The sequence below is a fragment of the Anabrus simplex genome, chromosome 12 (assembly GCF_040414725.1).
Source record: "Anabrus simplex isolate iqAnaSimp1 chromosome 12, ASM4041472v1, whole genome shotgun sequence".
NCBI lineage: Eukaryota > Metazoa > Arthropoda > Insecta > Orthoptera > Tettigoniidae > Anabrus > Anabrus simplex.
In genome coordinates, this window is record NC_090276.1 from 74,916,429 (window position 1) to 74,940,097 (window position 23,669).

Sequence of the window (23,669 nt, forward strand, 5' to 3'; positions counted from 1 at the left end):
TCTCTTGCAGCCCTTAGGCAGTGTACTGAGCTGCGGTACTGTAAGCAAATACATTTTCGAAAGTGACGTACATATTTCTCACGAACCATAAGCTCCAGAACAATCAAACTGAGTGCGTAAAATACTTTTAGGTATACTGCTAGTATTATTACCTCGCACTAAAAAGGAGTTAAGACTCAAAAGTAATATCTTCAGTTAAAATTGTACTTAAAAGTAATTTGTTTTAAAATGTGATCTGATTTTGTTCCAAGTGATGTTTGGGAGTGTGTTACATACGGATCTACAGGGTGGACCTTACCACGTCCTGATCCTCGTAACTGAAACGCATCACATCATTATTCACTTAAACATCAAGAAACACAACTCGCAGTCGAGATATTCTGACTGAATTAGTTCATACTTCGCCCCTGAACAGTGAAGAAGAAAATCAGCCTAGAAGCATAAGGGATGTGAAAACGATGTGGTCGCCGCTGACTCTGACCCACCACCGACGGAGGGATGCTCTGTTGCTATGGAGATAACTGGCCCACCTGCCGGTCAAATCAACAACCAATTCTCCCCCTGCACACACCCTCATTTTCACAGCGCAGAGGTTCAACATAAGAGGAAATATTCCTTAGATCTTCCGTCCGAAACAAGTAAGCGGATTATGAACGGGAGCAAGAAAGGCGCGGATAATAAAACTTCCGAAGTTTTTGATTTGGTGTAGTTTCATTAATGTTATCAGTTTTAAATAACTTGTAAAATAAGTGCCTGTGATTTGAGTTGGCGAACACCTGTTCAATTAAAAATGCAAAAAAACTATTAGCTTCAGAAGGTTAAGATTCTCCGAAAACCGTAAAAATAGTTAGTGAGACGTAAAGCAAAATAATAATTTATTAAGGTTTCTCTTGAATTATAGAAGACATAGCGTTGCATACACTGGTTGCACAGTGATTTGACAGCGATTTCCGTAGAACTATTTTTTCACATAAGAGTTTCCATTTTTCAGAGACTGCTTCAGCTGGAACTTTGAAATGATTAATTATCCACAGCATTATTGTGGTAATGTGAATATACAATGGCAGAGGTAGGACAATGTCACAAATTCTAATAGACCACAAACCTACAATATGTCATGCAAACTTTACAAGTTGCATCCTACAATAAATGCTATCCTGGCAACAGTCGACGACACAGACTTCGGAGGGTGCGAGTTCTATTCCGAAGGAGCTTTTCCGTATCTGTGTTACCGGTACATGGAGAACCACGAACCCTTACGAATGACGCGAGCTCGAACCCACAAGAATGAGTTTCGAGGAGCAGTGCGGGGTAGCGTGGATGTACTCCACGGCTTGTGTTAGCCTCAGAAAACGTGTCCTCCAACACGATAAGCGACCGAGAGAAGACACACTACAATGACAGCGAGGGAACAGAAAGTGGACATGATAAATGAAATGCGACAGCCTTACCTTCTCCCAACTCGGAAAGACCCGCTGAAGAACACATAAGAATCTGCTAGTGTGTGTAATCGATGACCGTATTAAGTGAACTGCGAGTAGTTCCCTGAACGTGATCCAGAGAAACAACACTATACCATGTTTTCAGTTGGGGCACGCTCAGCGCTACGTGCGAGTCAGGTCGTCTGGCATGGAGCTCCTCGGGGATGACCTCTAGCCAGACGACCCCACATGACAGCCTCAACAGGTGGATCAGCACTGTAGCTTCCACCGTAAACTCAACACCTCGAGCCTCCATGTCAGTACACCATTAAAATTCAAACAGATGTGGGAAAACGAAATAACTGAGGAAGGGAAAATCTACCAGATTATAGAGCAGTAGCTTAGTTCTGCTCTCGGACGGCTCATCTTCGAAACCCAGCAGCCTCGGAGTGAACAAAAAAACACGTCATTATAAACTGTTATAGCGTTCATTCCGCAAGCCTATGCAAACAATCTGCTTCTCTCACACACCCTGCATAATTAGCTGATTTTTTCTCCTAGGATCGTCTCCAACGACCGCACCACCAAAGCTGGTTTATGCGCACAGCTGGAAGTCGATTTCTATCTTAGCCTCGATCACCACATTCCAAGTACCACTGTCACAACCTTTTGTCTGGCTCCATGGCTAAATGGTTAGCGTGCTGGCCTTTGGTCACATGGGTCCCGGGTTCGATTCTCGGCACAGTCGGGAATTTTAACCATCATAGGTTAATTTCACTGGCACAAGGGCTGGGTGTATGTGTTGTCCTCATTGTCATTTCATCATCATCATCATCATCACCACCACCACCACGACGCGCAGGTCGCCTACGGGAATCAAATCAAAAGACCTGCACATGGCGAGCCTTGCCCATCGAACGCTCGCGGCTGTGCGGATTACGAGCAACCCCGTCAAAATTACTCGCCCGAATGAGCTGACATTTGGTATGGGCACACATCTGAGATGTTCAATTGACATAAAGGATTATTTTAAACTATTCAACCCTTTCGAAAGGGTCATTCCTATGTAGGAATGTAGCGACATCGCGGAATATCAGATTGTCATCGACATGTGTGTTCTGCCGGTTATTAAATACTTTCATTTAGGGCAATTATGTCTACAATCTGGTGCAAGAAGCTTCTCATTATCAGTGAAAATTAACCTCGGTTTACAACTTAACATTATACCGTAGTAGCGAATAGGACTGCCTCGTCTCACCCCACGCATTCTGCTACTAAAGCCTTAAGAACGCGGAGATAAATTCTCCACCCAATTACGACTCATTTAAAATTAGAGAAATGCTTACAATTAATTGTACTGCTTTAATCTTTATGTATTACTAGATTAATTTTATCAGCAATATTTACTTTAAGTATCCGTAATAATTTACACAGAACCCAAACTTCGTAACTTCCATTTTATATAACTTAATTCGTTATTATCTTCATTATATATATACTCAGCTAAATCCTGATAACAGCGGCTGTCGACACGTTTCGGTAAATATAAAATCTCCTGCACTTGAAAATTAATGTTATTGGCTCAACGTCCCTTCAACTACTTAAAGATTTTCGGAGAAGCTGAGGTGCTGAAATTTTGCCCTGCAGGAGTTCTTTACCGTGCCAGTAAGTCTATGGACGTACGTGAGCATCTTTAAATACCATGGGACTGAGCCGGGATGGAATCCGCCAGCCCTCGACCGTCTGAGCTACTCAGCCCGACATTTGAAAATTAAGATTTGTTGCGCAAATAAGGATACTTAAGGTATTCCCCGTATACCTGTTTTCACTGCATTGCTTCAACATCACCAGAGCGAGATTGATTAATGATTAGTACGCCACAGTCGGGAAAAGATCGACATGTTTGATACTAGATCCCAACTAACGTGCACTCAACACGAACAAAATTGAAGAATGAAAGGAAAAGTGAAAATATGGCACTTTGCAATGCAGCTTCTTAACCGCTAATGAGGGTCGCCTTTTGTTGTAGGTATTTACAGGTTTATGGATAGAGGGCGAGTGACTCCAGCATTTCCTGGAATCAGGAACGTCATATTGAGTCTGCAACTAACATTTCCAAATAACGGTGCAGGGAACTTGCAACATGCGCACTTAAAGAGTAGACAGCATGGTAAACAGAACGCCGTCCCACAGGACGTAAGTTCTAAGAAACCAGGCATATTTTCGAGGAAGCCCCCACCGTTAGTTTTATAAGCGCAGCCCACGCGTGTCACAAATGGACAGTGCGGACAGAAGCCGCCGTTCGAGACGAGCGCCAGTTGTCAGCGACGGCTTTGGCGCGCGCGCGAACCTGCCGGCCGGTTCTGTCACCACTGGAGAAGTTCTACACTTCAACAAACGTACCAAAAAAAGTTCATAAGTAGGGCACTGAGACGACGATACCTGCGTGTGCAGTAAGTTAACTAACCATAATTAAAAGGCACATAAACCTCGTCGACTGATACAGAGTCGCGAAGACGTGCATCACGCTGTTAAAAATAGGCTTTTCGTCAGACTAATCTGGAAGAAAAGCTAGCCTAGATGTGACAACGATCACGTCGATCTCCATTCCTTATGAGCATATGATAGCCTAAGCTTCAGCGTGTTCGACATCTATTGAATTTTTACACAATCAAGTGGCTGGCAGTATATTAAAGTGCAGCAAAGTTAATCCAATATGCCCGCAGAGGCGATCAACAGTATATATACATAAAATCGTTTTGTCAGTACACAGTTCAAAATTTAAAAAGATTTTTTCTGTATTGGTCATGTCCACAGTAACAAGGGAATGAACTCTTAAATTTATAACTTAACACTAGCCTATACGCCCGGCGGTAGTCGGCAAGTTTCAAAACCAAATGCACGAAAGCTCTATAAATTCGGTTGTTGTGCAAGAGCGATGTCCGTATATTTATCTACAAACGGATTTCGTTATATTTCGTTAGTAATTGGTTGAGTTTCCTATAATAGGAACAATGCTTCGTAAGCAGGTGCGGGCAACTAGTTCTGAAGTGACTGTTGGCAGATTTCAGGAAAGGACTTCCTTTTCTAAAATAAACAATTTCGCCAGCTTTTCCCAATATGAATCCTGGGGTCTCTGGAACCAGCTGGCTTATTTGTCATGGTAGTAGTATCATTATCATCATTATTATTATTATGACAAGCAAGTCATTAATAGCGCTGGTATTTACATTACCTGGAAATAAGACGCAAAGGAAAGAAATTATTTAAAACGTGTGTCCTACACATTAGCTTTGATGTTTAGTAATATAATGTTACGTCCTAAAACGTTTCTGAGCCATAAACTTCATTCACACAAATTTTGGAAAAGAGAATCCCATCCGTACTAAACATATTTTTCGCCAAACTCTGTAAAAAAAAACCAACGCAAAAATGCACTTCACTTTCGGCGTGTTAAAAGCAGATTTGTATTCTATACAACTGAATTCCCACTTCGCTTTAGGGACGACGGAAGGATGAGAAAAAATAAGAGAAATATGTCGAACGCAAGGCAGCAGAGGGGTTGGAACCACTTAAAAGGACAAACGGGGACAAGCCGACCAGCGGAAAACTGTACTTAATATTCTTTCTGCCTTCGGTATTTTGACAACTTTCTGCTCGCAGAACTTGTTCGTTTATGCCTTTCAGCCTTCAGTCTGCAATCCTCTGTGAATTTAGTAACTACCCGCAGAATTCTCTGTTTGTAACTAGTTCTGTGGCATCGTTTAGTTCCACACCGCTATCTGTAGAAACTGAGTAACCATCGTCGTCTTTGTCTCCCTTTAGTTCTCTTAGTCGCCATCACTGACCTACCCTCCCCCATTCGCCTCACATGACCCCACCGCTGAAGCCTGTTGATGCGTACCGCTTCATCAATCGAGCGGCCTTTAACGCCTCATTCTGAGTGCCCTCCTGCCATTGTTTCCACATGTATATACCAGCGAGCATTTCCTATTTCATTTGTGTTGTTTCTAATTAATATGTACCGTCCACCCAGCTTTCACTCCCATACACGAAAGTCAGTTTAAAAACAGACCAGCGTAGAGTCAGTTTTCTCCAGGAGCAGATTTCTTTCTTACAGAATAATACTGATTGTAACTGCGAGCTAACTGCATTAGTTCTGCCACCCCTTCATTCAGGTCATCATCCTGGCAGATTACACACCCTAATTTTAAAAATCAAACTCCACTTAACAATATATGTTTATGGAAAGGAAATCCATAATAAAAACAAAATCGCTTCGCACTATCGGCAGAAAACATGCGAACGGCATTTGGAGAACGGCTAAAACAAGTACAGTACAATAGTATGCTTTTATAACACCTTTAGTCAAACATGATAATATAATAGAGTAAAACATCAAAGCATGTTACCCAGGAAAAATAGACCTACTCAACGGACAGCATCAAAGAAAACTTGGGTCAAACATGTTACAGATGACTTGAGGAACCACAGACTCAACCTGATAATGTTAGAATTACAGCCATGGAAAGAGCTTTTCAACAAGATCCGACATCCATTGATACCCACAACAGCAAACGGCAGCTAGGGATAGCAGAAGGGGAGAGAGACCAGGATACAATATGGCGTGTCACAGAAATCTGAGCCCTAAAAAAAAAAAAAAAAAACAGGGTTAAAGAAGAACCAACTTTTGTATGTATATATATAAAAAGAATACTTCCACAACGGCAGGTTCTGGCCGCGGCGCATTCAGCGGGCGGGAGAAAGTGTCCCCACTCCGGTCGCGATGTTTACTTACCCCAGCTGACATTACTGTAAAGTGTGTCGCAATCGCCAGCGCTCTCGTTATTGCAAGAACAGAAACAATAACAAGCGATGGGCGTCATACCTTTATCTTTAATTTCTTCACAGCCATTATTTTATCAACATACACATGTGTTTGCTGCTGGGCAGTTCTGATGTAGAGACAAGATAGACGGACGCGCCATCATACGACTGAACCGAGCTACTACAATGGTTTACAAACTTGGGGGGGTGGGGTGTCAGATTTACAAGAGGGGACACGGACTAAAGAGAGGAATTAATACGCACACTCCATTACTCTTGTGAGCGAGATTATTTTATTTGAATTCTTCATGATCATCCACTAGAGAATTATCAGACCACGGTCTCAGCCCAATAGACACTTGCCCTGTAAGCAATTTCGGTACCCTCCTAATCCTAACAAGTATCTTCCGGTCTTGTTTGCGAGTGTCTACGTACTAAAGAACAGGCTGAATTTTGCTTTGAAACCGACATAGCAGAAGATCAATACTGACCTTCATAGTTATCACAATCTCGTTCCAGTTTCTATTCAAATGAGTTAATGCGAATTCTAAAGTCTTCCCATTAGTATAAATTATAAGCGTTTCTGGCAATAACGGAATGGGCAGAGACAAGGTGTTCGGAGACAATGGCTGCTGGCTGCACTATGTCGGTATGCTCACCGTTGATAATCCAAGTGAAACTTGATTGTTCGCGTTATTACACTGTACAAAGAGAAAAAAAAATGCATTCACTACAACTTTTGTTATGCACACCTTGTCTGATACTTGCAGAGATAATTATAATCTCGAATGTCTTCCAGTGAAGGGTCCCTCTCTTATCGTTCCCTCAATTCTGAGGATTGCTGTGTTGTCTTCGTTTCTCGCGGTCTTCAGCCAGACGTGCTGCACCAAAGAGGATCATCGCAGTTATAAGATTCTAGATAATGTACGATCTCTCTTGCAAAGAACATTTCCAAGAACGATCAGTTTCTCTACGCTGTCATTTCCACGTCGCATAGTCTGTTCAACGATTTGTAGAACTATTTCTTTGCTTATAGATAACCTGATTCTGGGGTTAAGCTGGATTATAATGGAATAAATGGTGCGAAATATTGTCAGCGTAGGCGTAGCATTCTTTACCGGCACCACATTTCTTCAGGTCTGTAGCACGAGTCCGTAGAGGAAAGTTGACAATACTACTCTCAATTTTCAGCGGTAACAAGAGGCAGCGATCTTTCCACAGATGGGACAAATTCATTATCACATTTGCGGTCATAGCTGTACGAGCACAGCTACCTGAACTAAGGTATAGTTTATTTTGATCTTGTTCATGATTTAAGCACTGATATTTTCGGCTCAGCTAACTTCTCGCACCCATCAGGATCAGCCACCTGTACCAGGGGAACGACTATTGATCGACAAGAGGGACGATGTGAATGTTGTCTGGGCCACACGCTCTCAGTTGGTTGTCATGCCGACCGGCGAGAGAGGGATGCGAATGCTCTTCCGCAGACGTTGCCAAATGACATCTACATTATAATTTCGTCTTTAGACTTATGTATGCCTCAAACTTTGTTCTAATCCCGATTTAGTTAGGTATGTTGAGGTCGAAATGACATGCAGCTGCTTGCTTGCTGCTTGGCGACATGACGGGAAAACGGCTAAAAGGATGTGCTGTACAGAACACCATATTTTCGACTGATCCCAACTGCGCATGATGTTATCAATGAGAGACTCATTTGGTCATGGAGGAATTCAACACGATTAGACGGTAATTTAAATTATACGGGGCCTTCAGACAGAATATTCCAGGCTGCAAAATTAATATCAAATAGCGTGTCATTCCAACCGATAACCAACACGACCATAAAACGAATATTTACATCTGTGTTGTTTTGGAGTTGAACTATTCACGTCAACTTCCCACACTCCGTATATGATCTGATTATTTCCCTGTTAATATTTGCTGTATCGAAAAACTGTACGTAGAAAACGTAGGATACAATAAAACTTCCGACATTATATGCTGTATCCTTGTTAGGCTCTGCGAAATTTCCGGAGACCATCCGAATTATTCTCTGTCTTCACTTGATATATATATAATTAAACAGTAATATCATTCAATGTGCCTGAATGAATATGTGTTTACATTTCCTACAGCGGCAAATAAGACTGGCAGGACGAGAGAGAAGCAGAGATAAATGAGGGGAAAATTGTGAAAGACAATATTTCAATGTGGACTTTATGACTATTTAGATTAAAAATAACCCAGTCTGTCGAATACAGAACCAAATTTAGAAAACACTAATACACTATCAGGTATGTTCTCGTGTTTAGTAACTGTATCTTGTGTTCGATAGACTATGTTGATATGAAAAACCGACAAATATAATTGTTAGTAACTATGATATATTTAAAACACCTTCCGAAATATCTGGCAAACCGTGCTATATAGAGGAATATTATTCTGGATCTGGCAACAATGTTTTGTATACAGGAATTAATCACCGAGGTATTCGCAATTATTACATTTTCTGGGCCATTCGTCGCCATAAGAGTTATCTCTGTCGATGCAAATTGTAATTTTTAAAATACATTTTTAGGCCACGAGCTTTATACTCGATTAAGGGCCGGTTCTACCATCTGCTGGTAAAGTGGCTGGCAGCTGCCCGGGAGGTAAACTACCTGGAGGTGTAAATCGGCTGGTACTTTGGCTTGCGTCCAACCACCTCCGCGCAAGCGCTAGGTAGCTACCCGGAGCTAGACACCGATATACGAGGTTGGCTAGACTGATTTTCAGCGATTTTTCGCTTTCGAGTGTGGTGCTATCTATCGTCAGATGCATGAAACCCATTTCGATTGTCTTATTTCCCTGTGCTTGCGTCTGCTGATTATCACCAAAATACCTAATAAGGGGAGTCTTAAGAGTTATGGACAACGATTCATGTCAAGCTTTCGTATTTTAATCTATGATTTTCAATATCAATACCTAATTGGGATTAAAATCTCGAGATTACATTTTCTTACGCCAGTTATAACCTGTCATGCAAGGCAGCGTTTTTGAAAGGTATTCTCGTAGTAGACTGGTCAAGTCGCTCGCTCCGTAATAGAAGGTACGCAGGTTTTCATCGTATTTCTAATTTACATTTTAAAGTGTATTTTCGTTCCCTGCCGTTGTTCTTAACTCTCTTTTACGCGCTTCCATATACGTATACACACACACACACACACACACACACACACACACACACACATCTTCTTTACGGACTTATTGCCTTTGAGCATTCTATCTGCAGGCTTCTGTGAATTGATTAAGTATCTCCGCGATGCTCTATTTGCAACTAGTTCTGTGACCTCGTTTAGTTCCAGATGCTTCCATTTATTGATAAAGCATTTCATTTTAATTTTTAACTTTATGAAGATAAAGTTGGAAGGTACTGTAAATGTAAAGAACTAATCGGGATAAATATCCATTCATAGGAAGAGGAATTCGGGAATGGATTTCCAATTTCTTCGAAATAATTTACAAGCCTATGTAAACAACTAATAGGGAATCTGCTACCTGGGCGACAGTCCTATGTGCTATTAAGCATAACATCACTTGCTATAGGTAGCATACATATAAAGCAATTTTCCTAGTAGACATAATATTGTGATAAGAACGTATGAAAAGAGGCATACAGATTAACACAACGCTAATAATGGAAATAAAAAAGATTCGTCATAATAAAGAGTCGAACCTGCACACTTCGTATTACGAAGCGAACGTGTTAACCATTACGCTACGAAAACGCTTGGGTTGTGCAGGACACATACAGTAATATATAGCTCGTGTTCGAAAACTGAAAAAGTACAAAACTAAAGCCCATTTGAAATGATTTCCAAATAGATTTTGATTTTACATCCTTTTAGAGTTTCTTTACGAAAGCTTGACGTATAAAATGTGTTCCCTGCGCAACCGATGCGAGAGGCTGGTGTGAAGGGAAGCATTAATGTTCAAAATCCTGCAATACATTATCGATCACTGTTACAGTATACTGCTTTGTTCAGTATACTAAGCTAATTTGAGTTGCATATCACCAGAAATACAGCTAATAATGTTCAGCTCTCAGAACTTGCCCGGCAGGTAAAGTCTTATCGGGCCCTCGAAGTGGCCGAGAAATTACGCGCCGGGTAACGACTAACGACGATTTATGCTGCCGATAGCGCTACCTGGGAGGGGTCGGACGGAAACATCCTTTTACGCGGAGGGCAAATTACGCGCTACTTTACCAGTAGGTGGTAGAACCGGCCCTAAATCAAAGGCCACAGGTGTAGATGATATTCCCATTGGTTTTATACATAACATTATGGGTGCTGTCCTGCCTATACGGATGCACGTACTGAACTATTGTTTACTAAACGGAACTTTCCCAACTGTCTGGAAAACAGCCAATATTATACCGGTACCTAAGAGTTTAGACCCACAATCACCCTCTGACTATCGTCCGGTGTCCATACTCCCTGCACTTTCTAAAGCCTTTGAACGTTTAGTATACGAGCAGGTTCTGGAGTACCTAAATAAAAATGCTCTTTTGGACCCTTTGCAGTCTGGATTTAAGAAGGGGCACAGTACCGCGACAGCACTTTTGAAGGTTACTGAAGACATCAGAAATGCTATGAACAAACGACTGGTTACTATACGTATCCTTCTTGACTTTAGTAGCGCCTTCACTATAGACGTTCAGACCATGATAAAGAAAATGGAACAGCTAATTTTTGACCTGGCTGCACTTAAGTTTTTTAGTTCTTATTTGAGTAACCGTCAACGGCGTAATTGTAAATGAAACACTTGATTGGTCTGATCACACGAAAATCGTCTGTAAAAAGATACAGACACTGGTTCTCCATATTCTTGATTATTGTGACGTTGTTCTAGTTGATATGACAAGAGAAGAAACACTTAAAACTTCAACGAGCACTGAATTCCTGCCTCCGATTTATTTATAATATCGGGTACGATGTTCATATTACCCCATACTATAAGGCTCTCTCATGGCTGAAGCCTGATAAACGTCGGCAGCTACACACTTTTAACGATGGTGTTTAGAGTACTAGCTGAAAGTCAGCCACTGTATATTTCTTCTAAATTCACCTTTTTATCATAATTTCACAACTTAAATACACGTTCCAGATCCTCACTTTCTATTCCAGTGCACCGCACAAATAAAATTAATAGATCGTTTGTAGTGACCGGTGCCAGATTATGGAATTCCCTGTCAGCTCAGGTCAAATAAACTAGCTCTTTACAAAGATTTAAGGTCACCTGCTGAGAACAGCTAACTGAATGGCTGAAGTATGAATGTGCGCGCGCCAGAGGATTAGTCATTAAGAGTTTTTACTATTAATTAGTTTTATTATTATCTGAGTAATGCATTTAAATTTGTTCTCAATTCTATTAATTTTTGTTTGGTTTTAACTATTTTAAATGTCTCAGTATTTTATTTATGATTTTGATTAGTATGTGGTTAAGTGGAAGAGAGGGCCTCGAGCCCTAACTTCGCCACTGAAAAAAAGGCATTAATAAATAAAATAATAATAATGCAGATATTAAGATTTGTAATGCTGACACCATCAGCATCATCAGTCGTCATAATTACAAACTAGAAGGTCGCTGCCGTCATTGTTTTTATAAGCTGCAAAACCGCGCAGTCATAACCCGTTAACGACCTTGTGACCTACGAGCAATAATAATGGAGAATTTAATCTTTTCAATCAATCAATGCTGATCTGCATTTAGGGCAGGTGGCAGATTCCCTATCTGTTGTTTTCCTAGCCTTTTCTTAAATGATTTCAAAGAAATTGGAAATTTATTGAACATCTCCCTTGGTAAGTTATTCCGATCCAAAACTCTCCTTCATAATAATAATAATAATAATAATAATAATAATAATAATAATAATAATGTTATTTGCTTTACGTTCCACTAACTACTCTTTTACGGTTTTCGGAGACGCCGAGGTGCCGGAATTTTGCCCCGCAGGAGTTCTTTTACGTGCCGGCACGAGGCTGACGTATTTGAGCACCTTCAAATACCACCGGACTGAGCCAGGATCGAACCTGCCAAGTTGGGGTCAGAAGGCCAGCGCCTCAACCGTCTGAAAACTATCCTTCCTATAAACGAATATTTGCCCCAATGTGTCCTCTTTAATTCCAACTTTATCTTCATATTGTGACCTTTCCTACTTTTAAAGATGCCCCTCAAACTTACTCGTCTACTAATGTCATTCCACGCCATCTCTCCGCTGACAGCTCGGAACCTACCACTTAGTCGAGCAGCTCGTCTCCTTTCGCTCAGTCTATCTCTGGGAAACAAAATACTGTTCAGTCCTCTTGGTAATGAACTAATTGGTGATGTCGCAGGAAGCCAACTCGCCTGATAGTTATCAGGAAGATGATCATCGAAATGAAAGGAAGAACAATCATTCGAAAATGAGATGGAATGAAAGTAAAAAGAGGATAAAAAGCCTGGACCTCGAATATCGCGGAGCCACAAGAAAACAAAATATGACTGATGACCTACACCTGATTAGCAATAACATAACAATGACCGACAAAGTGACTGTCCCTTCTGTTGTCACTTATTCTCGCTAGATGCTATTAATGCTGCACACAACAAAGACATAATTCTGCTTATAATGATCAAAAGGTTGGTCAAAATGTTGATATACGACATACCGTTTTCGGTACGCAAGGACAAGATATGTGATAGTAGGCTGTAGACAATTCGGGAGTCTCGTACAACGCAACGCCACACGTGGAAACTTCAATTACAAATTTTCGAACCTGAAAGAACAGCGGGTGAGAAAGCGACTTGAACGCGTCCTCTCCACGGAGAAAGTGTCAGTACAGACCGTCACGCATCTAGTTGGCTCGTACTGGAAGGAAGCGTAGTCTCACCGAGCAACGAAGAATGGATAAAACGATGAAAAACTAATGCACATCTTCATTACAGAGCACTGAGAATTAACTACACACCTGCACAGTCCTCTGTGAGCTCTTTGTCTCTTACCCTTTACGACCCAGTTCATTATTCTCCTAAGTAACTTATGATCCTACATTTGCCTCCCTCCCCAGAATGAGGTGTATGCCGATAACTTACTGTAGTACCACGGTCGCTTCCTTCCCACACCTAGCCCTGTTCTACCCCATCGTCGCCGTAAAACCTATCTGTGTCGTGTGTAAAACAAAAGGCAAAAATAAATAAATAAATACATCCATCTTGCACTCCCGTACAGTAAATCCTGCTTAGGTAAAGAACATTTCGTCAAAGTGTTTGACTTTTTTCTTCTTGCAGAACATCATTGGTCGCAACCGCGAGCTCACTGCATTAGCTTTCGAGTATATTGATTCAATAGTTGAAGAATACCCATACACATATTCCCGACCTGACCTCAATTCTCTTCACACTTTCCCCTTACTATCACTTCAATCTCGGAAATGCTAGTTTTCTTATATTCGCTGTACGTCTTTCAGATTGAAGGCTTTCGGCACAGTCCACGTGGTCGGCACACGTCAAACTGCTTACTGCATTTCCACGTAAATGAATCACTCTTTCAGTAAATGAGCAGAGGAAAATGTACTAAACGAAGCTTTGAGCAGTGTATATGAATTTCAGAGCACATGTAACATGGCGCTCGGCAGCGGGATGACCGTGTCTGCCCATCTCGTAAGCAAGCTCGCTTTCCACTGCCGTGTCATACAGTACTTCACGCCGCCGGTGTACCATTGAAAAAGAATGCCCGCCCTCTTCCTGGCCTGGTTCTGTACAGATGCGAACAAAATCACTTGCATTTTCAATCACGGAATAGAACACAGGGGCATTCTTCTGTGACGAAAATATCAGGACTGAAATCTGCTCTGTATTTTAGATAAATAAATTTGAGAAGAAAAATAGGGTTGATTGTCACTGAAATAAAAAACACTCACAAGTCAGAAAATGTTAACTACCCGCCATGGCCTCCCAACGGAGCAATTTTGAATTTACGAGTTTTCCTTGTCGACGACATCCTTCTGACGCGCGGTGTATGCGACCTGGCAGTTAGCTCGCTCCACCAGGTATTTAAACTATTCCCACATACGATAACTCCTAAAGCATACTCTGAAAGATATTGTCTTAATAAGGTTACCGAGGGGAGTAAGCAACTTCATTTGGTAAGGATTACATTCGAATAATCTCAAAAGAAGGTTTCTAACTTGAAGGTTGGCTTTACTCCTGCGCAGACTACTTACTGGGAGCTACCTTCTACAGATTTACCTCCAGTACCTTTCCTTAAACAATGTTCTTCTACACAAAGTTAGGGTCTATCGTTGAAGGTTCAGGCAGCGTAAGCTGACAAAACGCTCCAATCAGACTAATGTTTCACACACCTACATCTCCCTCGATACGTTAGCGTATGAACTTCAGTGTCGGGAGTGTCCGAGGACAGGTTCGGTTCACCTGGTGCAAGGCTTTCTATTTGACTCCCATGGGCGACCTGCGCGCCTGATTGTGAGATGAGTTAGGGAGAGGGTGAAACCCGGTGCCGGCACAGCCTACTCCTGTCGGAGCAACATCAAGGGGTCAGCTCAAGGCTGAACGTCCTCACCCACGGGCGAATCACCAACAGCGTCTTATGCCCTCACTCCACAGGAACACTGCGGAGAGGTCTGCAGTAGAATCCAGGATTTTTGGCACACAATCTAGTATTTAGAAATTGCGTACCACCACCGCACCGCACCTATCCTCTAACTCCAACCGGTGACCCATGATATACGACCATAGAGACCTCAGCTGTGAAAACCAAATAGAAATTGTTCGGCGGTTCTCGAGATAAGCCCGCACAGCGAGACTATCTACACAACAAAGACCGCAGTCCACACGCCACAGTTTTGCGAATTTTATGTTAGAAATTCTTAGAATGCGAAAAGCTGCGGAATCTCTACTTACTACTGGACAGACTTGGACTCAACTGCACACAGGGCAGACTTCAACGGGGACACGGCTGACAGCTGTATTTAAGGACTTGCACGTTCCTCCAACACAGCAAGTATTCACGACTCCAGTAAGTGATGCACCATGGTTCGACAAAGGAACATATGAAATAAAAGAAACCACCTGCTTAAAAAGAGATAAGGTTATCACTAAACGAAACAATGCACCAACGGCCGAGAAATTCGCACGTGGAATGTTGGAACACGTGTTTTACTTTACTGGGATGATATCTACAGTTTAACAGAGAATTAAAGAGAATTAAAAAATGTACAGAAAGGCTTCATTCCGAAACTGGTTGCAAATGGGAGGAGTAGACGAGGTTAGACTGCCGTGAACGAGACTGAACGATCGAGGGATTCTGGCGTCTTGCTACAAACTATATTTACTTGGAAAGGAAGGTGCGATCAATAGTGGAGAGTAAGTTGGACGAAAACTATCAAGAATCCACACCACGGAGGAGCTGTCTGGAACGGGTTTTCAATATGCAGGAAATAACTGAAAATCATACATGAACGGACAGTTACGTTTCGCAGATCTGAAAAAAATGCACTTAAAGAGTGTTGAGGAATTATAAGATCAAGGGTCGATATTATTACAGGCAATCTAAATGTTGACAATAGCGCCTCTGTGGGACTTATTTGTAGTATCAGTTCTTGGTTCATAGTAGTCACACGGGATTGTCACAGTTTACGGGGTTCACTTACTAAAGGTACAAAATGGTAGACGGGGCGAGGGACACAGCTTGGTTAAACAGTACCGCTACGTAATTTAGCCATCCAAACAAAGCTCAACAAAGCCTTCGAGATGGAAAAGAAGTGCGTGTGATAAATAAAAATTAGGATTTTCGAGACAAAATTCAAGTTGGGAGGAAACCTAACAGGAGAGAATGGAGATAAGACATACAAATTTGGAACAAGCAGAACATTTCAAATATTTATGATGAACATTCTCCAGGATTGTAGTGTACAAAGTGAAGTAACAGAGAAACAAATGAAGTGAACACGCGAAAGAAGCAAGCCTGCGTTCAGGCCGAGTCTACTGAACGGAAGTGAAACCTGAGTGACTCAGGACAGCCTATGTTATTCATAAATTAGAAGAAATGGACATAAAAGCAGCGATAATTATTGCTGGTAGAAACAGGTGGGGACAATGGCAGGAGGTATTCGGAGTGAGGAGACAAGTCTGTGTTAATGATCTCGATGGAAGAAGATGAACGCATGTATCGGCTTGGGCGGTGGGTCATGTGATGTGAATGGATCACAATGGAGAGAAAAGAGAAGTAGAGGGAGACAAACGGGATGGAGGTTACTCGGCTTTTAATGATTTATAGAAAAGAGGTGTGGAAATGAATGGAGCCAGGATTGTGGAGGCTCTTGTTGCAGACTGGACACCAAATAATCTTCTCTTAACTCGGGAGAGGGGGGAGGATAACGGTATTCGCAAGAGATGGGGTGAGGGCATTGAAAGAAGAAGAGAAAGATTTATGTTAAGGTATGGATTATAAGCAGTTCAAATATGGCATTTCGAGAGCCGGACAAATGACACTGCTCCTTAAGTACGTGACTATAATTTTCCTTACAACTTATCTGTTACATTGAAACATTGATCACATCATCTGGATGGTCTGACACCGAACATAGCCGGTTCGAGTCCCGTTGGTTCAAAAAAATGCCATCAGAATGTTGGCCGGCAGGATAGAGATTGTGGTATAATAAGTAGATTGCGTGCAAAAGCCTGGATTTAATTCCAAACCCCTCTGCAGTGCTCCATGTGACGCTGTTGAGTAGCCACTCGGCGCTGTTCCAAAGGAACAGACTATGTGCGGGCACCCTCTCCCTTCTTGTCATATGCCACATGAGGTTGTCAGGAAGGACATCTGGGCGTAAAAACTCGCTACGAAGATTTATCCCACTTCATACCCGACCCGGTAGAAAAACGGGACAAGGATTGGACATACCTTTTGACTGTTCCTGGAATATCTGGACCGTTGGGAAATGTTATTACATTTCAGAGTCGAAGAATGTTCTACCATGTTCATTAATTAGCGTACCGTATATAAAAAAATGATTGATGACATTCTTGGACGATGAAGGAACTATGGAGAGCACTTCGGCTGACTGCCTTGGAGAGGTTTTACCCCAATGTGGGTCATGTTAACAGGTGCTGCCGCTCTCTACCTGCTCTTAAAGAGGGTTGGCAGCTATTGTGGGAAATCACAACCTGACACGGAAGGTCGCCACAGTCCCCATCCAGTCCAAAGGGAATGTGAGATCCAGTCTGGTCAACAGGTGGACCCCGTCGCACCCACAGCTATTCCTTAAAAAAAAAAAAAAAAAAAAAAAAACGCCATTTTCGTCTCTCACCCTGCACTTTCTGGACAAGATTCCACTTCGCTCTCTTGGAGTAGATCTTTACTAGTTCATATCGCTTCTACTTCGCACTCTACCAAGAAGTGTTTTTTCTTCGTAACGTCTCGTCCACAACAAAGAGAGAAAATTTCTTACCATCGACCCAAGCACTGGACGACTTCTTAGCACTAATATGGAAATATGCCCACGATGAAGTACCGACCTAACACGCCAAGTTGCCACAACTCTCATGACAAAACTTCGCTGTCGTAACAGATGTGCTACGAGAGGTGGTGGTGGTGATTGTTTTAAGAGGAAGTACAACTAGGTAACCATCCTCTATATAACACTAATCAGAGGAATAAAAGGGAAGGGATCCGACACTTCGAAAAATGAAGATATCGGTCAAAGAAAGACAAGGGCCACGAAGGGCGTGAAAATGAAAGACTCCCTAGCCGTCGCAAACCTAATAGCGTCGGGGTCGGAAAAGAACAAGAGTTGACCAAGCGAGGTCGGATAGGATAGATGAAAGTGAGGAGCCTGGCACAAGTAAGTGGAAGCAATGCCAGGACTCAGCTGAGGGCCCCATGGTTGCCAACCCACGCTCCAAAGTTCAGAGCCCCTGGGGCCCCCTTTAGTCGCCTCTTACGACAGGCAGGGGATACCGTGGGTGTTATTCTACCGCCCCCACCCACAGGGGGGGTGCTACGAGAGAACCACATGCAACAAAGTACCTGCATCTTTGCACTGCAAGGCACCGAAGTAAACTCCTGAATTATGCATATAAGCAAAAGGAAAGTAATATTAGTCGCTACATCTTGGATTGTACATCCCTCTATGTAAGAAATCCAGCAATGGAGCGGCGAGCAGAAATCCGCGAGGAAACAGCTAGAGGGATGTCCAGCTGCGCCCCATAGGATTCCAGCATACCTTATTTTTTGCGCCTAATCTTCTCGTAGTTATGCGACAAAAATTTCAAGCTAGGTTTCGGAATGAAGCGTATTAAAGTTCCCTTATAGGGCCGCCAGGTGCGGTCCCGGTTCCATTTTGAGTGTCAAGATGTGAAACTCATCCTCCAAGATGATGTATCACTATACTTAATTCTAGTTCAAGTACAAGATATTTTGCCCGGGAAAAAAGAACGGATTTAGAGCTAATCTATTGAACCGATAATGAAAGCCATGCGGAGAATGTTAACATATTACGTAGATTCGTGCTGGTTACAGGAGAACGATTATTCCTACACTCAGACATTACTTTATTCATTCGTACTCAACGCTGTTGCCACAACGAGGTGCTAGGCCAACCAAATGGAAGATCAATTTGCATATATAAGGGTGCTCTATCATTAACGCGTTTCCTTTACCAATTCAGAATAGGAGTAAGGTCTGTGGAAAGCTAACCATGTATAGGGGATATGAACAGACGGCCAAAAGCTAAGCCTTAATGTACAGAGTCTGCAATTTAACCGCGACAAATATTGTTTCCATTCGGTATGAACCATTCGTCCAAACTAGTTAGGGAGTTAAGGCTTCTAAAACTCTCGTACCCCAGACGGAAACAAATGAACACTAGACTATAACATCAATGTTGGTTAATCACTTTAATTCAAGGTGGACGAGTGCGCTTCAAACAACGCCCTCCGGAATATGTAACCCTCCTCTACTGAGGTCAACGACCTCGGAGGTGACGCCAATAAGAATGGGAGGGGAGCTCAGGGCGCACACAACATAACTGCGCCGTTCATTCCAGCCTTGATGCATCACAATATCCGTATCACTGCCCGCATGTTCCCAGAAACGAAGGACTTCAATAAAAACAATGCTTACAACTGAAAAAAAAAAAAAAGAGCCAAGCTGTCGGGATCTTAATGAAGTCAAAGAACATCCGAGCAATTTCCTGGCTGACGCTGCCTATACTGTCAACAAACTCCAAATATATGAGAAAGAAAATTGTTGACAATAAAAAGTTCAATGAAAAGAGTCCGCGATTGTATATATCGCACCTGACTGTAAAAGGTTGCGGTCGGTAAGGACTGTAATCTCAAATAAGAAACAACAGTTTAGGTCTTAACGTCCTCGTAAAATGCAATAATGGTTTAAATATCGAATGGTGAGAAAGAAGAGAACCAACACGTAGGCCTTTAAAAAACATCGTTCTGATCTGTGCACGTACATGAGGAAGGACAAGCAATACCGTCAACAAAGAAATCTTAAGGCCTAGCCCCTACCTTCAAAATTGCTCCGGGACGGGTTCTCACTAAAACTTAAAATACTGTGATTTACGCTGAACATGTTCAGTCAAGTTATGCAAACTGGTATCTTATTCATTCTTCTCATTGCGTTAAGTCCTGATAGATGGCACCAGATTACCAGTTCAGAAGAACCAAAAGGAGTCCATAAATATGTAGAACCCATTAAAAAAATACAACTCCAGCAGTTGATTATTCTGGATTTCCTTCCCTTAGAAATACTTCAGGGTTAAAGGACAATGTTAGAAATGTGACCAGTTTGCTTTTGGTCTTCTAAACAAGTTTTGTACAATATTTAATTTCTTTTAAGTCATATTTTCAATTTATGTCATACTTTGCATTCATATTTCCAGTGTTTTATGTAGTAAAAACCTAAAAATTAATTACCAGTATTTAAACAAAGCTGAAGTTTGAGGAAATGTAAAACACAGTCCAATGACTACTCGAGTAACAATGGGACAATACAAAAACTTGTAATGTGATTTTTGTCAAGGGGGAGCAGGAGGCAGAAGATGGGGAAATTAATACTAAAAACCAGAAAGGAAAGAAAAATGAAGAGCATTTTAATTCACGGATGAGTTTAGGCATAGGCCTTCCTTTACCATTGGCTTTACGTCGCAGCGACACAGATATGGCAAAGATGGGATAGGAAAGAGCTAGGCTGCTGAGAGTGGAGCTCGAACCCACTTATTTCTCGAATGCGCTCTCTTAACCGCACGGCCGACTCGCTCGGTGGCATAGTTTTTTTTCGTTTTCGCTAGTTGCTTTACGTCGCGCCGACACAGATAGGTCTTATGGCGACGATGAGATAGGAAAGGCCAAGGAATGGGAAGGAAGCGGCCGTGGCCGTAAGGTACACAACTATAAAATTCCAGACCATAATAATTTCACGTACCATCATACTGTGGCAAGATTTCTATTTTCCTGAAAAAGTAACAATGAAAAGAAAACGTCATATATAGCATTAAAATGATTACAGCTGAATTGAAGTTATCTGAAATATCCCTCTGAAGCTTTTGATCAGGGTCTGTGTATGTAATATAAACAATTCGTTTTTCAAACGAAAATTCTAATGAAAGTGGTAAGTTTCAATTATGAGGTACAATGTGTGGAATCATTAGATCAAAAACTAATTGTCCAATTCAAATTAAATTTGGTATACATGCTATAGCATTCAGTTAGCAGTTCGATCGGAGTTCGGATCGCGTGGTTTTTTCATTCATTCGGGAGATGGTGGGAACCATAGATGGTTTCCCATTCTCACACCAGTCAAATGTTGGGGCCCTTACGTTAAGTCCACGGTCGCCTAAGATCCGATGGGGTAAGAATTGAAACCAATAAAAAAAAAAATCAGAAAATTACGATTAGAATTATGAAAGTTTCAAAATATATTCCCAATGCAGTAGTCATTTCCTCGTAACGAACAAGCTGTAGGCTACTTTCTGACACACGCAAACACACACAAAGATTTACGTGAATTATAATCCTCCATTCCCGCCCGAGACAGATGAACTCGTTTGTTAGTCCGCCAGTGTAGTGCTGAATCTCGAGTCTTATATCCCAATGCGTGAGGAATACAAACCATCTATAGCGCTTTCATGACACTAATTATCCTGCAATGGCTCATCAGGGAAACCTCTTGTCCATTCGGATGGAAAGAAAAAAGTTTCAATGGAGTAACAGAGCCGGTCTGTCAAACTACAACTCTAGCACGTATCCTCCTGCCGGCCAACCGGTTCGGTGAGTTGTGCTTCAAAATTTGGTCAGTAATGCTAAGGATACAACACAGCACATGTGTCAGCGTAACTAAACCACCAATCCCCAAGCAACGTCTTCTAAGGAAGACATAATGCGTTTTGAATAGTAAGTGCGAACTCCACAAAGGCTCATTTCGAGAACACGCAGTTTAAAATATTTGTGTTGGGCGAACTCAACAGTTCGGTTCCCTACTTTCCGTTTTATAATTACTCAATTCCCTCTGAGGATCAGTGGTTGAGTATCAGCCACCAGATCTCAAGACTCTCATTTTCTAGGCACGTGCGATGTTGTGGGCCAGTTGTCTGCATCTTACAATAGGAGGAATTTCAACGGACACATAAATAATGAATGTGTGATGACAATCTTAATTAACTCACGAACGCTAGGTGCTGGGTTCTCGCAACACTCTGCAAAGTTTCAGTTTTCTGCATTAACGTTGGAAGTAACCCTCGCAAACATCTTTTGTGAATTAATTGACCGCCTCAGCAAGACTTCACGAACTATACAAAACCCGTTTTTATTATATTTTTGCCGCTGAAAATTTAATTGAAATTAATCTTGAAGTGACTGAAAGAGTGCACCGACAAAACACACCAAAGTTAAGAACATGGAGAACAAGCAAATGAAAATTAACAACCACTGTTAAAAGTTACCAAATTTAAGTTAATATGATTTTCAAAATAAAGGTGCCGCGTTTTAATACTGTTACTCTATATTTGAAAGACGGATATAGAATTAACTTTCATCTGTCACCGTGACATACGTCCTCAGCTCAACGAAATTATATTTTCACATAATTCTCAACACAAGCCACTAATAGATTTTGCAGGTTAAATGGAATGTGGGTATTGATTTTTTTTTTTAAAGGAAAGATTCTCCCGTAAATCGCGCGAAGCATTTTCCAAACCCGAGCGTCGGTTAGGTCTCAAAGCGAGTCACGTATTGTGCCTTGAGGCAAGCAACGGCTGTCCATCAGAAAGAGCCAATGTCAGAGTTTACTGCGCGCGCGCGCGGGCGCATGGCCCCCCTGAAAGCAAGCAGTCAGTCGGCCACGCAAAGAAGATAAGACACAGAACCTAGCAACAGGGGGATGCATACTTACTACTACTATACTAGTGGCGGGCAGCTTGCGATGACGCAGCCGCCACCGTAGACGTCTGATTGATGAGCAGACGCCGCTGCTGCTACCACCACCGGAGCTAAGAGGGGCGAGCAGTCGCAAATTATCCTGCCCGTTGCTGCCCCGACGACACGTGCGGTGCAACACCATCGATCGATGCAACATGGTTAGCTTGTCAGTCCTCTCCTCCACTGGCGGCAGCGTTGCCACGTCTCGTCATCTCCCCCTATGTACAGTTCTTCCGAAAGCATAGTATTACGTATGACCAAAAAAAAAAACCACATCAAACGTATGCCACCATACATGATCTGCTTTGCCTTCTCTGCACAGAAGGCACGCTAGAGCACGATGTAATTCCAATAGCCGTGCTTGGAAGCTCCCGTGGTAAGTACCAAGTTAAACACACGCACGGTTCCATCGATCTGCTGCTCCCCATACCGCTTTTAAAAGCTTGCCAGATCCCTCAGCCGCGCGCAAGCCGGGCTCCACTGCCACAATGATCAATGTGAGCGCACGCTGGCTATCTCACACGACGAGCCTCCGCCACGTTCGCGCGAACTAGCACAAGGACGGCTGCACCGACGGACTTGAACTGATTTTCTAATGACACACGCAATGTTAAACCATTATTTTATCAACCTCTACGCGGCAGGTATTATGCTGAGGCACGGTCAGACCCGATTACAGAACGAAAGGTAACACCAGGTTATAATTTCCTATTTAAATTGTAACGTCACGTATTACTGAAAGTGGCTGTAAACCCTAATGATATTTTTAACGCAAATTTGTTGCATCAAAACGATGCACGAAAGAACGTATATGGAGAGACAGTAGAAAGGGAATCTCTGGAAACAAATACATCATTACTGACTGTTAAACATTTCAGTGTTCAGCAAGACTGAATTTACTAAGCGCCATCAAAAACTTCCTTTTTGCAATTTTGTTCTACAACT

At 42.1% G+C, this 23,669-nt stretch overlaps 1 protein-coding gene across 3 annotated transcripts in view; it reads right to left on the reverse strand.

Annotated features, from left to right (window-relative positions):
* The window catches only part of LOC136884533 (SIN3-HDAC complex-associated factor), a 73,491-nt gene that overhangs the window by 36,606 nt on the left and 13,216 nt on the right, over positions 1–23,669 (reverse strand). The window contains exon 1 of one of the 3 annotated variants that reach the window (XM_067156775.2): positions 15,195–15,221. The exons of 1 other annotated variant lie outside the window; for it this stretch is intronic. Coding sequence is in view for 1 of the 2 variants with exons in the window: in XM_067156773.2 (XP_067012874.2) it covers positions 1,452–1,488 (37 nt within the window). In the remaining variant the exon portion in view is untranslated. Of the gene's footprint in view, positions 1–1,451; positions 1,570–15,194; positions 15,222–23,669 lie in introns of those variants that run through there. One more of the 3 variants, XM_067156773.2, reaches the window with a different exon arrangement.